The 14,772-nt window shown below is 48.2% G+C and overlaps 1 protein-coding gene across 2 annotated transcripts in view; it reads right to left on the bottom strand.

The window, feature by feature from the left end:
* The window catches only part of ANTXR1 (ANTXR cell adhesion molecule 1), a 204,533-nt gene that overhangs the window by 176,016 nt on the left and 13,745 nt on the right, over positions 1–14,772 (bottom strand). For both annotated transcript variants that reach the window (XR_014010299.1, XM_081203097.1), the window contains exons 2-6: positions 14,038–14,109; positions 10,110–10,181; positions 6,709–6,790; positions 6,515–6,548; positions 2,081–2,160 (exon numbers count right to left, since the gene is read on the bottom strand). Coding sequence is in view for 1 of the 2 variants with exons in the window: in XM_081203097.1 (XP_081059223.1) it covers positions 2,081–2,160; positions 6,515–6,548; positions 6,709–6,790; positions 10,110–10,181; positions 14,038–14,109 (340 nt within the window). In the remaining variant the exon portion in view is untranslated. The remainder of the gene's footprint in view (positions 1–2,080; positions 2,161–6,514; positions 6,549–6,708; positions 6,791–10,109; positions 10,182–14,037; positions 14,110–14,772) is intronic.

Genomic DNA, 14,772 nt, shown 5'->3' with positions numbered 1-14,772 from the left:
CTTCGCTTCCCCGCTTCCCCCGGACCTCTTCTGAAGCAAGGGGCTGCAGGGAGATCGCTATCTCCCCGCAGCCCCTTGCTTCAAAAGAGAAGACCCGCTGTCCCCGGGGCAAGCTTCGTTTTGCGAAGCAAGCCCATAGGGGAATTCGTCTTGCGAGGCAAATCGCGGACGAAAAAACCTTTCGTCTAGCGAGTTTTTTGTCTTGCGAGGCGTTCGTCTTGCGGGGCACTACTGTAAATTTTAAAATCGCACCAGGGAGACACATGGCATGATGGTCTCACAACGCTCCACATCAAGGGACCTCTCATTTGGGGGTCAGATCCTGTTCCTACTCCTTGATGGTTGCCAAGGGCCCTGCACATAGAAAAGCTAACAGATCTGTTTCCATTTTCTTATTCTTTCCCCAAATGAGGTGCAATTTTAGGTGAACTCTGCAGTCATTTTGTCACATGCATCTATCTATGAGACAGACCTCTGAACTGTCAGTCTGTGGCTTCCAGCTTGTCTGGACAAAGTTCCCCTTGTCTGCCTGAGTCTCCAGAAAGGAATCAAAAGTCTTGCTGTCAGGCTTGCTTAAAACACATGCCAGTTTTGATCACCAGGCAGACAGAGTCAGACAGGCAAAACATGATCTTTATGGGTGCAAAGATATGCCATCGGCCTCACAGAACCTGATAGCTCACTGTCTCCTGAGGCAAAACAAGATTAATGAACGAGTTGTCTCAAAGAAAGGGGTTATTTGCTTTTCTGAAAAACCTGGAGAGAGATAAAATGTTGGTTTTTCATCTGCACGGAGAAGGGAGATAAAGGCTGTGCCTTTTCTTGGGTTTTTAAATAAGAATAGGGGTTGTAAAGGAACATGGCTAAGAACAGGGTTTTGGATGAAACTGGGTGTTGGTAAGCCAGGCTGATTCTTGGAGGCGGTCAGTGGAAGCCAGTGTGGTCTAGACAGATGGGTCAAATGCTACATGTGGTTTGGATGGGATGAATTTGAACTTTCAAATCCCAGCTGAGATGTGGCTATGGACTGGGTAGGAGAAACCCCTCTGGGCTGCTTCTGCTGTTTACATGGTGGCCCCTCAATTTCCTCGTGGACACTTGGTTTTGCTGACACCCAACCATACAGGTTCACTTATGCAATCTCTTGCAAGCACAGGGAGATGCGCTTGAGAAGCTGTCTGCAGCAACCTTGCATCGTGATGGGAGGAGTATTTTAGTATGAGGGTTTCTAAAAGATGGGTGTACTGGGATCGGTCGCTCAGTCTCAACCCTTCCTCTGTGAAATGGCAAGTGCCATGACCACAGAACTGAACAGCCAGCATATACCACTCCCTGCTTCTCCACAGCAAGGCTGGTCAGGCAAAGAGCTTGACGTCTATAGAAGAGGCCAGGAATCGCACCTGTCCAGACTGCCTTGCCTCTGATGCGGAAGCTGTGCTCCCTAAAATTTGGTGTGTACAGGTTAAAGGTAAAGGACCCATGGACGGTTAAGTCCAGTCAAAGGCAACTATGGGGTTGCGGTGCTCATCTCGCTTTCAGGCCAAGGGAGCTGGCGTTTGTCCACAAACAGCTTTCTGGGTCTTGTGGACACCATGACTAAACCGCTTCTGGCACAACAAACAGCATGACAGAAACCAGAGTGCACGGAAACACCGTTTACCTTCCCGCCAGAGTGGTACCTATTTATCTACTTGCACTGGCATGCTTTCGAACTGCTAGGTAGGCAGGAGCTGGGACAGAGCAACAGCTCACCCCGTTGTGCGGATTCAAACTGCCAACCTTCTGATTGGCAAGCCCAAGAGGCCACAGCGCCACTCGCATTGGTTTGTGAAGGCAGGTTGGCATTAGTAGGGAGAAAGGGCAAGGTCTTCTGTTCGTGATCAGAAGAAATATAGGCTCCATATATTCAAGAACCATACATGACCCACATAAGCAGGTTATTTGGCTCACATAGTTTCACTGAAGGCAAGACAAAAAAAATTCCTGCTGACAAAACCCACCTTTGACTGAACAGGCAGGTATGGGGAGCCAGGCGCCCACCCCCTCATCTTCCCATTGATTTTCAACCCATCCCATTTACCTCTCTTTCTGCATAGAAGAAAAGGTCTTCGTGAAGCTCTCCGTCTGTCAGTGCAATGATGACACTCGCCGTCCTATAACCTGAAGAGAGGAAAGCCGTTCCATTAATATGGTGAGTGAGGAGATGAAGTGGAGCATTATCAAACGGCATGTGGATGCATGGAATCATAGAATCACAGAACTGTGAAGTCGGAAGGGACCTCTGATGGTCATCTAGTCCAACCCCCTGAAATGCAGGAGGGAAAACTCTGGTGCAAAAAAAAAAAAGCACTTGGGCATGGAGTTTTAAAGCACGGATCTCTGCCTAGAAAGTGTGGCGCAAAAGGTAAGTTTGGCTAAGCAATGGCTGGTTCTTTCACCAGTGTTAGCAGGTGTTCTAAGAGTGCCGTTGTAGCTCATGGAGCATGTACATTAAACTTTTGTCCTGCTTCTTCTCTAGTCAGACTTGCTCTACAGCATTATTGTGCTGTTCAGGCTACAACAGAAGAATTGCGGCTGGTATCTGTGCCTTTCCAACCATTACTGAACAGTATATAGCAACAGACTTGGATTTGCAACCAAGCAAACACACAGCAAGGGGGCACAGTCTGTTGTGGGTCTCTGATACATCCCTGTACATTACAGATTCTTCCAAATGCCTCTTCGGCACAGCTACCGTTTACACCTTAAGCCAGGCATAGGCAAACTTGGCCCTCCCGATGTTTTGGGACTATAACTCCCATCATCCCTAGCTAACAGGACCAGAGGTCAGGGATGGTGGGAATTGTAGTCTCAAAACACCTGGAGGGCCGAGTTTGCCTATGCCTGCCTTAGGTGTTAACTTAAACATAGCATCACATGTTTCTGCCCAAGGACCAAACCAAGCATGGCAGCAAACGTGCAGCTGCCTCCAGAACAAGCCACAGAATCTGGCTCCTCCATCCCATCCGTGACATCTAACAGGATGTGCCTCGTGCCATGACATGACAGTAACACAGGGAGCTGCCTTCTCCCAGGTCAGATCACTGGTCCTTCCAGCTCAGAGCTGTCTACGCGGAGTGGCAGCAGCTGCTCTTCAGGATTTCAGACAGAGAGGCTTTTCCAGCTCTGCCTGCAGATGCCAGGGACGGAAGATGGGATCTTTGGCATGCAAAGAGATCCAGCTGGCTCAGTATTGTCCACACTAGTTGACAGTGCCTCTCCGGGGCTTCAATCAGGAATATTAGCCAGGCCTACCTGAAGGTGGCAGGGACTGACCCTTATGCTCTGCCAGGGGTCCACATCCTGCATTTCCCCACCTTCTGTCACTGTCAGTCAATTACGAAGAAGGTAATGCATAAGAGTGTGACGTCAGCATGCCATGAGACAAGTTCTTGTTAGGAGTTCAGCCTACACTCGAGTAAGACTCTGGCAGAGACACATGCCCGACTGGTATGTTCCCTCCCTCCTGGTCAATCGTTTGGGAGCTTCATAAGCTTTCTTCTGCCCGAACATCACAGTGACCGATGCCAAACAATTGAAGGCACACTTAGGGATCTGCAGAGTCTTCGCAGCTTGCATAACAGACCTCAGCAACTCAGCATTTTGGCTAATCTACTTTATTTACATATAAACACACACGGAGCACTGCAACGTGGCTCCCCCTCTCTCTAGCATCAGAAAGCAAAGAGAGAGAACAAAGTACAAGAGTCCCACTTCACGGAACACAGTAACACAAACATCCTGTCTCCGTCACTTCCCACTCTGTGGAATGAAAACACACACCATCATGTGATAGACAACAATCCCATGACTGCAACCATGGAGCAGGAATTCTAACAGTTCTGCCATGGGTGGCCAGAAGGAAAGTCAGAGTCTACTGGGCAACCTGGTAGCTCACTGCTGACATTGATGGTAAGGACACTGGACGAGGCTGACCTTGGGCTTAACCCAGAAAGATACTTCTGATGCCCATAAGCAAGAGGGCATATTCAGAAGCACAGATCAGTGGAACGACTGTGAGCACACACTCATGCTTTCTAAAACTTATCAGTGACTCATGCTCTGTGAGTCAGCCCACCTTTGTCCTATAGTAGGGTGAGGACGCAGGTGGCGCTGTGGGTTAAACCACAGAGCCTAGGACTTGCTGATCAGAAGGTCGGTGGTTCGAATCCTTGCGATGGGGTGAGCTCCCGTTGCTCGGTCCCTGCTCCTGCCCACCTAGCAGTTTGAAAGCACGTCAAAGTGCAAGTAGATAAATAGGTATCGCTTCGGTGGGAAGGTAAACGGTGTTTCCGTGCGCTGCTCTGGTTCACCAGAAGTGGCTTAGTCGTGCTGGCCACATGACCTGGAAGTTGTATGCCGGCTCCCTTGGCCATAAAGCGAGATGAGCACAGCAACCCCAGAGTCAGTCATAACTTGACCTAATGGTCAGGGGTCCCTTTACCTTTACCTTTTAGGGTGAGAGTTGGAGCCATGCCAGAGCCAGTGTGGCATAGTGGTTAAGGTGTTGGACTAGGGCCTGGGAGACCAGGGTTCAAATCCCCACTCAGTTATGTTGTATCTCACTAGGTGGCCCTGGAGCCAGTCACAATATCGCTCCACAGCCTCACAGGGCTGTTGTGGGTTTAAATGAGGAGGGGGCGAACCACGTTCACCATCTTGAGCTCTTTGGAGAAAAAGGTGGGATATAAATGCTATAAATAATAAAGAACGAATCAATGGTTGCTGCTGTGCCCTCCACCCTGTAGAGTTTGGCCCCGGGTGCAAATGATGCTCTGGAAGGTTCATGAACCCTGGACCTAGTTGGGAGCTGGCCCCACTATGACAGAATTGCTTGTAAAGTAGAAGAGCCAAGCATATTATCATCTAGATTGCAGCACGGCCTGCCAAAATGCATTCTTCTCCCAAGGAGATTGTTATCTCGCTCTTAAGCCCGGCCCAGACTTGTCATCGGTATCACCCGAAAAGCACACAACCATCATGAAGCAGAACCAATTAAAGGTAATTTGGATGGTTGCCGGCAGCTCCTTGCAATAAATCTGAGAGGCCTCTGAAATCAAGGATTACATGCTAAAGATGACATTTTGCACTTGTCAAAGCTAAATATAATCGCAAGACTTCTACCTGCAAGGGAGAAAAAAGCAAAAGCCCCAGTAATTAACAGCCTCTTTAAAATACCTTATGGTTAGAGTGCTCTCCCCCCAAAAAAGACCCAAGAGCAGATTTTTTTTTTAATTGCCACATTGCTGGAGAGAATGAAAAATCAGTTTAGATACTCTGCTAGTCTTGGGTTCAGCCGCTTTCTGGGGCAGTTGAGGAAAGCAGTTGAAAAAAAGTAGCACCCAAAGGGATTGGGGCCATCTAAAACTTACTTTGCCAGACTTCAGTTCTCAAATTGTGAAGGGCTTTAAAAACCAACTCCTTAACGTGATAATATTCAAATCAAATCACGAATATCTCAGGTCAGTTTATTAGTGCAGTATCTCTGGCCAGGACTCCTGTGCTGCCTGCTCAGTTCCTGGATCGAAAGTGGAAACCCCAAGTTAATGCTAGTTATTCAGTAAGAAACCCACTCTTTCTCATTATCTGGGACCCCACTTAAGCAGAAATTCTTCCTACACTCTTGTTTGGCTGCTCCTCCATTTTAAACTCGAGGTCAGGCATAGGCAAACTCGGCCCTCTAGATGTTTTGGGACTACAATTCCCATCATCCCTAGCTAATAGGACCAGTGGTCAGGGATGATGGGAACTGTAGTCTCAAAAAACATCTGGAAGGCCGAGTTTGCCTATGCCTGCTCTAGGTCATCAAACACCGTTTTGGGGACTGAGTCTTGAACTGTGAGTAAACTCAGAACAAGCCCTTCCCAGTCCTCAGGTATAAAAGCTGACCTTAGGGACAAATCACAGATCCACATTCCAGTTGCTTAAGAACTCTCAGGCTGATCCCATAACTAGACCCAGCAATAGGTTGGCTTTTAATATGTCAATAAGGCCTGGAGACTTGTTACTGCTGTTGGCCTCAGTTCTTTAGGTTCCCTTTTTGAGCAAGTCAGTTCAAGGGTAGGGATCTAAACCTGACATTTTCCACAGGTAGGGCAGCAGAAGAGGCAGGTACCATCCGTCCATCACTTACAGGACAATAAAGCAACTTCCATTTAAGGTAAAGGTAAAGGAGCCCCTGACCTTTAGGTCCAGTCGCGGACGACTCTGGGGTTGCAGCGCTTTATTGGCTGAGGGAGCCGGCATGACAAAGCCACTTCTGGTGAACCAGAGCAGTGCACGGAAACGCTGTTTACCTTCCCGTCAGAGCGGTACCTATTTATCTACTTGCACTTTGACGTGCTTTTGAACTGCTAGGTTGGCAGGAGCTGGGACTGAGCAATGGGAGCTCACCCCGTCCTGGGGATTCAAACCGCCAACCTTCTGATCGGCAAGTCCTAGGCTTCCATTTAGTGACCCCCAACCTCATTCTTACCTTGAACATTTTCATGGTAAATTTGCTCACTTGCCTGAAAGAGAAACAAAAATGACCACCAGAACCATAAAGAAGAACGTGGGAAGAATAAGGGGTCATGTTTGGAAACAGCAATGTTTCAGGCCTGATCCACCCGCTGCCCACCAACAGTGTGATTGGGAGCAAGTGTCACACTGATGCGGTTTGCGATTTACCCTCTCGAAGCCTTCGTGCATGTACGTGTCTCCTCCTGGCAAGACCTTCTGGAGCTCCTCCAAGCCTTGACGGATCTGCTCCCTGAAACAGCAGAACACAACATCTCTGCTGAGGGAAAGCCAACTCGCTATGGATAAAATTGGTGCACAAGGAATAACATTCAGATATAAAGATTTTAGATCTGCCTGTTCCAAAATATATTCAAAATGAAATGCTACACAGCTGAAACAGGGGCACTTTTTAGATGCTGAATTTAGCCAACTCAACTTTCCGTGCCGTCTTTAAGCACTTGCGGAAAACCTTTCTATTTCGCCGAGCCAATCCAGGCAATTAAGTATACATCCATCCACAATAGTAAATTGATATCTGCTTTTAACTTTTATGGTTTTACTGTATTTTGTTTGTTTGTTTTTATTGCTGCAAACTGCTTATACAGTATTTATATTTTATGACACAGCGGCATGCAAATATTTTTATAAATAAATGAAGTTATGTCAAGCATGTTCTTTTCATTTTTGTAATACATTTCCTTACATCAATATCCTGCCTTTCTGCCATCAATGGAACACAAGAGAATGCAGATATATTCACTGAACAGTCTCCCTTCCAGGTACTGATCAGACCTGATTAGTTTCCGCAAGGTGGTAGTCTCCTAGGTGCACTTTAGACTGTATCCTGGGGCCCAAGCTGTGCTCAGGATCAGTTTATTAAACACCTCGTAAGTATTCCTGCACTGCAGGGGGTTGGGCAAGGTGGCCTTCGAATTGTACAATTCTATGGTTCTATAGTTCTTTATTCTGTCCCTCCCAGCCAGTCCTCGCCTTCATGTTACACAGAATTTAAGCAGCTGGACCTTCTTACTCCCAATATTTTGATGAATCAATGAAGTTTATATAGCTAGAGTTTATAAATCGCATTGTGTAACACAGGCACCTCCAACAGGTAGATCACGATCTATTGGTAGATCGCGGGGTGTTCCTGGTAGATCTCTGGTCTCTCAGGGATCTCCTTCCCCGAAAAAATAAAAAGTTTTTTAAAAAATCAAAATCTCAACAACTACTGTTTCATTAAAAAAGTTCAACCACTCTGGCTCCCTAAGAAAAGCTGAACAACTTTGCCTTTCCCAAAAAAGCTCAGCAACATTTGGTTCCTAGCCAAAAAGTTGACCATCAGATTAAGGTCCACTATTTGACTGTGGATTCAGGACCCTAAACTGTGTTTTATATAATCGACTTTTGATTATGTTCTGTGTGTATCACAATGCTCACTCAGTTTCATTCATTCATATATTCCATTTCCTTCCTTCATTCATATACTTGTAACAATGTAACATAGATGCTAGCTGCATATATCATAGTCATAGAGATAAAACTTTGCATTTCCTTCATTCATTTGCTTCCTTAAAAAAAAGCTGAACAACTTTGGCTTCCCAGAAATAGCCCAACAGCTTTGATCCATCCGAAGACAATGGGTAGATCACTGCCAGTCTTTTTACACTGTGAGTAGATCGCAGCCTCTTGGGAGTTGGACGTCCCTGGTGTAACATATCTATAGCTTAGCAGACAATTTCACCTGGCTTCAGAAAAGAGGAAAGAGAGTATGGCAGGGCATTGTTTGGGGGTGGCCCAGGGGTATGGATTCCCCCCCCCCCTTGCTAAATTGCTGGGTGAAAATCAGTCTAACTCGAGGCAAATGGAGAAAGCAATTGTTATAAGCTGTGGAAATTAAACGGATCCATCACTGATTCCTGCAGGAGGGAGTTCCATAGTTGAACTATGCACTGTGTGAAAAAGGACTTCCTTTTACCTGTCCTAAATCTTCACTGGACGTCCACAATCTCTAGTATTATGAGAGTCTAATCTTCAGGCTACAGATTTATGTGAAAGCAGCCACCCTCTTCCCTCTCTTCCTCCATCCCAACCAACTTCAAGATTAATGAGTTCATGGGAAAGACTTTTAAAAGTCCTGGACATCCAATTTAATCTTTCCGAAACGCAGGCACACAGGCAGATTAAAAACAGGCTGAGCAGGGTGGGCTCTGTGGTGTTTCACTCAGCTGTGAAAACTGACTCGAAGGAGCCAAGTGGAGTTCGGAAGGCTTTCAAGCCAAGATAACGCCTCTGTGGTCCTCAGACTATCTCCGAATGAACTCATGCTGCTGGTATCTCCATGGGAAGGAGATTGCCAGTTCAGCCAACACATGGGGAGGGGGTCTCCACAAAATCCAACAGGCAGTGCACATTTGTGACAAATTCCCATTTCTTCAGTTCACAATTAGTGCAAAAGGTTTGGTTTTCCAGGGAGATTCCAGCTGAACGGTTAACATTTCGCAGTAACGTTATCTGTTTAATTCCTTACTTGATGAGAAGCACCATCATGTTAATGAGGCCAGAAGGCTTAACAATTTCAAGCGTGTTTTGGGGACTTTGGGGGGTGTCCCCAGGAGAAAGAATATCATCAATATAAAATAAAACGACACGTGGCACAGAGAAAGAGGATAGGGAAAAGCGTTTCTTCCACAAGTTCCCTCGTTATTATTGATTCTATGGAAACTTTAATTGGGCTGATTGTAGCACTGGGGGCATGCTCCACATCATTTTAAGTTGGCTTTTAAAGAAATCCTTCAAGGATACAGCCTTAAAACGCCAGTTGTGTCATTATTGCGCACAAGAAGCAGCCTCCTCATTCCAGCTGGCATTTTCTCAAAGCTAGCTTCTAGTTTGTTTCAAGAATGCAGCAAATCCCACCAGCACCATCCCAGGACCCAAATCTATCCCATGACAATGTGCTGGAGGGCTTTTGGAGCACGGCAGCCTTTAAAAAGAAACGCTTTGCAGGTTTTCAAACCCCAAAGGCACATGGGTTCAAAAATCAGAACAGGGATAGGAAGTCAAACCCAGGGCTGTAAGATTCGGCACCAGACCTCACAAGCATCCCATCAGAACTGAACGCTCACTGTCACAAGAACAAAAGAAGAATCTGTTGGGTCAGCTCAATGGCCCACCTAGTCTTCTCAAAGTGGCTAACCAGCAAGCAGGGTTCGAGAACAAGAGAGCAGCACTCTTCCCTGCTGCAGTTTCCAGCAACTGTTACTCAAAAGCAGTGCTGCCTCTGACCGTGAAGGCTAGTAGGCCTTGATAGCCTTCTCTTCCATGAATTTGTCTTATCTTCTTCTAAAGCCCATCTAGGTTGGTGGCCATCGCTGCCTCCTGTTCCATAGTTTAACTCTGGACTGTGTGAAGAAGTCCCTTCTGTTATCTGCCCTGGATCTTCCAACTTCTTTAGACATCCACAACATGGTCATGTTTGCTCCTGGCCTTGCAAAGCCTGGTGTGCACGATGCACAAGCCTCAGGCATTTGCAGCCCACCACCACCCTTGCCTTCCCGACTTCCTCTTACCTGTCTTCAGTGAGCCTCATCAGAGTTGAGCCTCTGGTTGAGAAAACAATGAAAGACATCCTCAGCTGGGGGCTAGAAAAAGGGAACACAAGAGTTACAATCCACACTTCGGTTCACCATGGACAAACATGAGCGTAAGGAGTTTGGGACCCACCCAGGGATCATTTCTGAACCATCTAGGGCTGGAACTGAAAAAATAACAATCTTTTGCTCTCTGGAACTCCCTGCCTATTGATATCAGGCAGCGGTCTTCGCTGTATTCTTTTTGGCACCCGTCAGAAATATTTCCGTATGTTTATTTATTTATTTCGTAAAATATACAGACCACTTGACTGTAGAAAAACAAAGCTGCTTATGAAAAAGATAAGACAACGAACTCATCACTAAGAAAAATGAAAAAAATAATACGCTCAAAAAAGTTAAAATAACAATAGACAGAAAACAGATTAAGACCTGCATCAACTTTCTAAACATCTGGATCGATTGTCTAAACAATTATGCTTTTAGCAGGCGCTGAAAAGAGTAAGGTGAAGGTGCCTGTCTGGTATCAAGAGGCAGGGAGTTCCGAAGTGTTGGTGCTGCCACACCAACTGCCACACTAAAAGGTTCTTACTAATAGGGAACAGGTATTAAGGGGCACCTGAAACCATTTCCACTGATTGAAGCAGTCCAGTGGGTGGATATGAGGTAAGGTGATCTTGCAGGTTCCTTTGGAGAACACCATGGCAACTTGTTGGTTTGTAGCATAGGTCAAAAGCCGGTGGGGAACCAACTGAGCTTGCAGGGCCTAACTAGCCACGCCCACCTGCCCCACAGATGATGTAATCTATGACATCACGGGTGGGACAGGTGAAGAGGCATAGCTGAGCCAAAAGAAGTTTTGCTGGTGCTTGCGCAGCCCCTCACACAGTGCCAAAGATCAGCTGGTTGCATAGCTGTCAACACAGATTTGAAAATAAGGGACCAGTAGCTTCGAAAATAAGGGATCAGCAGCCCAAATAAGGGATTTTGCTATTGTAAAGAGTTAGATACATTGGTAGGATTGAAAGATGCTGTCAATCCGGTATGAGGTGGTTGCGGCGCCGCCCTTTTGTGTCCCTCCCCATCCCCTCCTCTTCCTCCTCTCTCAGGCCGCCTCCTCACCTGCTACCACCGCTGCTGCCTCCGGGCTCGCGGGCAGCGTGGGCGAGAGTCTCTCTCCCTCCCCCCCTCGGGTGGGGAAGGGCTGATGTAACTCCTCGCGCCAGGACGACGGCGTAGGACCTCGCGGCGTAGGACCCCGAGCCGCTGCTTCCCTCCCGAGCCGGGCGAGCATCAAACCCGGGAAATTTAAGGGACATCATCAATAAGGGACAGCAGCGGGACATGGCGCTGGAATAAGGGAGTTTCCCACCAAATAAGGGACGGTTGACAGCTATGGCTGGTTGTCAGGCTTCTGTGCACAGCTATGCAAGCCTGAAGTGCTTCTAGACTCTGAAGCAGTGGTTCCCAAACTTTATCTGGTTGCCATTCCCTTGGTTCCATGAACTCATCCGCAGTAACCCCTGCCCTAACCCTATAAATAGCATTATTCAGAACAGCGGCTTGCGTGGCCCACTAAGGAAGATAATAACACAACAAAATCCAGCCAAGAATATTGCATGAATTTCTCCCCAAATTCTTATTAACAAAAACAGAAGGATGAAGGAAATTTAAGAGCATAAAATATTTCTCTGTAGTGATTTATCAAACATGTATAAACCTTCACCCACCACTGATGTACAGTGACAAATTATTAAGAAAATCAGCAGCTGTTCCAATAACTGCTATCTTGTGAACTGTGGCAACTCAGAATCATAAATACAAACAAATGTAACCCGAGGAAATAGCTCTGAAAGCAATAAAAGTAGGAAGCAAGGAAAGTGCTTCACTCTAGGATCCAGGCCAGTCAATCGTAAATAAGTGATTAACGTGCTTCTGAGCGCCACCCCCAGTAATCCTACCCCCCACTTTGGGAACCAGTGATCTAGAAAAACATAACACAAGGGCTAGAAGTATACCTTCCCTGGTTTTTAAAAACCAAAACCAAAAACAAAGTATTTAATGAGATGGAGAGAGGAACCCTTAGAATGAATGAATTGATTTATTTTGGTCAGCGTGGAGCCTTAAGATACCTTGTTCATGAAAATACAGAAGGAAAGGATCCATTTTGGAATTCATTCTGTATTATAAATTATGCTCCCTTCTTTTAATTAAACAGGATCCAATGCAAGGCAAAAGGAAAGCTCAAGGCAAAACAAACTAGAGGGCAGTGGCGTAGCGTGGGTTCTCAGCACCCGGGGCAAGGCAAGTAATTTGCGCCCCCTAACCCATGGATTTTAGCACTCGAGTCTCTTCCACGCCCCCCCCCCGATGTTGCGCCAGGTGCGGCAGGCCCCCCCTGCACCCCCACGCTACGCCACTGCTCCCACCACAAGTCTTCAGGACAGCCATCTGAAGGCTGGCGCGGGGAGAAGGTCTCTCCACCCCACCGCCAGGCTTCGTAGCAGCCTTCCGAAGGCTGGCGGTGGGGCGGAGAGCCCTCCTCCCGCCGCCAGGCTTCGGAGCAGCCTTCCGAAGGCTGGCGGTGGGGCGGAGAGCCCTCCTCCCGCCGCCAGGCTTCGGAGCAGCCTTCCGAAGCCTGGCGGTGGGGCGGAGAGCCCTCCTCCCGCCGCCAGGCTTCGTAGCAGCCTTCCGAAGGCTGGCGGTGGGGCGGAGAGCCCTCCTCCCGCCGCCAGGCTTCGGAGCAGCCTTCCGAAGGCTGGCGGTGGGGCGGAGAGCCCTCCTCCCGCCGCCAGGCTTCGGAGCAGCCTTCCGAAGGCTGGCGGTGGGGCGGAGAGCCCTCCTCCCGCCGCCAGGCTTCGGAGCAGCCTTCCGAAGGCTGGCGGTGGGGCGGAGAGCCCTCCTCCCGCCGCCAGGCTTCGGAGCAGCCTTCCGAAGGCTGGCGGTGGGGCGGAGAGCCCTCCTCCCGCCGCCAGGCTTCAGAGCAGCCTTCCGAAGGCTGGCGGTGGGAGGAGGTCTCTCTGCCCCACCGCCAGCCTTCGGAGGAGGTCCGAGGACAGTGGGGAAGACGCGCTGTGCTTCCCCGCTGTCCCGGAGATTTCCCTATGGACTTTTGTCTTGCGAAGGGCCGGCCAAACGCGCCCCCCCCAATGTTGTGCCCGGTGCGGCCGGCACCCCTGGCACCCCCCACGCTACGCCACTGCTAGAGGGTTCCCTCCCACAACCAAGTTAAATTGTGAATTTGCTCAATGAATTCTTCTCAGCTGTGATGTTATGGAGAATCAAAAGGACAAGCCCAACTGAAGCCAAGAGAGATGAAAGAACTTGATTCTCCTCTGGTATAATCCACAATTAGACATGAAGGCCTGATTCCATGATTCCATGCATGTTTACTCAGAAAAACAAAAGGACATTTTTACCTGGGACTGAGCCCCATTGAGGGACGCGGGTGACACTATGGGTTAAACCACAGAGCCTAGGGCTTGCCGGTCAAAAGGTCGGCGGTTTGAATCCCTGTGACAGGGTGAGCTCCCGTTGCTCGGTCCCTGCTCCTGCCAACCTAGCAGTTTGAAAGCACGTCCAAGTGCAAGTAGATAAATAGGGACCGCTCCGGCAGGAAGGTAAACAGCGTTTCCATGCGCTGCTCTGGTTCGCCAGAAGCGGCTTAGTCATGGTGCCACATGACCTGGAACCTGTACGCCGGCTCCCTCGGCCAGTAAAGTGAGATGAGCGCCGCAACCCCAGAGTCGTCCACAACTGGACCTAATGGTCAGGAGTCCCTTTACCCTTTACCTTTAAGCCCCATTGAACATAGTGGAACTTACTTCCGAGTAAACATGCACGTCCGAAGCCTAATCACACTTAACCTCCTTGAAATCAACCTTCTACTATCAGCCAAATTTCTTACCTTATAAATTTGTGGGCCAGATGTTCCACAAAGTGGTAGATTTCATTCCAGTGGTGCAAGACGCTTCCTGATCTGGAAAAGAAAATCATTCCAGGCAATATTGGTTTAATTACAGAAACATTTAGGTTGCTGCTGCTTTATTAAGGTTTGGTTCATCTGGACATCTGTGGAGCTCATCAGGTTCAAAGCTGATCTCCCGTTCAAAATGCCTTTCGCAGTTTCTTGAAGGGAGAGGGGGAAGGGAAATGCCCGTATTTCATGTGTTGCTTTCGAAAGGCCCATGCAGATGATAGATCTTCCAGGTGAGCCCTGGGGACTGTTCCTTGACAAGGATAAATAACTGCAGCACTGGACCTTTAACTTGGCACTACACAAATCACACAAGGGCTGCCTCTGATCAGCATCCCCACACAGCTTTGAGATGGGCTCTGTCACTGCACAGAGATTTTCAGCTGATTTCAATTAGGAAAAGGGAGACCAGGGCCGGCTCAAGACATTTTGGCACCTAAGGCAGACCCCAAAATGGTGACTCCCTCCATGCCAGGTAAGAAGGGGTCAGGGAAGATCTCTATTAGGGGGTGGGGGTGGGACTCAACACCAGGATCTGCTGCCCTGGTGGATCCTGCCACCTGAGGCGAGTATCTCATTTTGCCTCATGGGTGGGCCGGCCCTGAGGAAACAAATCTGTTCTAAGTGAGAAACAGTTCAGTAGCATTAGGGAGAAAGTTAGATAGG

Source organism: Podarcis bocagei (assembly GCF_964188305.1).
Source record: "Podarcis bocagei genome assembly, chromosome: 7".
Classification (NCBI taxonomy): Eukaryota; Metazoa; Chordata; class Lepidosauria; order Squamata; family Lacertidae; genus Podarcis; species Podarcis bocagei.
This window is presented reverse-complemented; position numbering and strand designations above follow the sequence as displayed.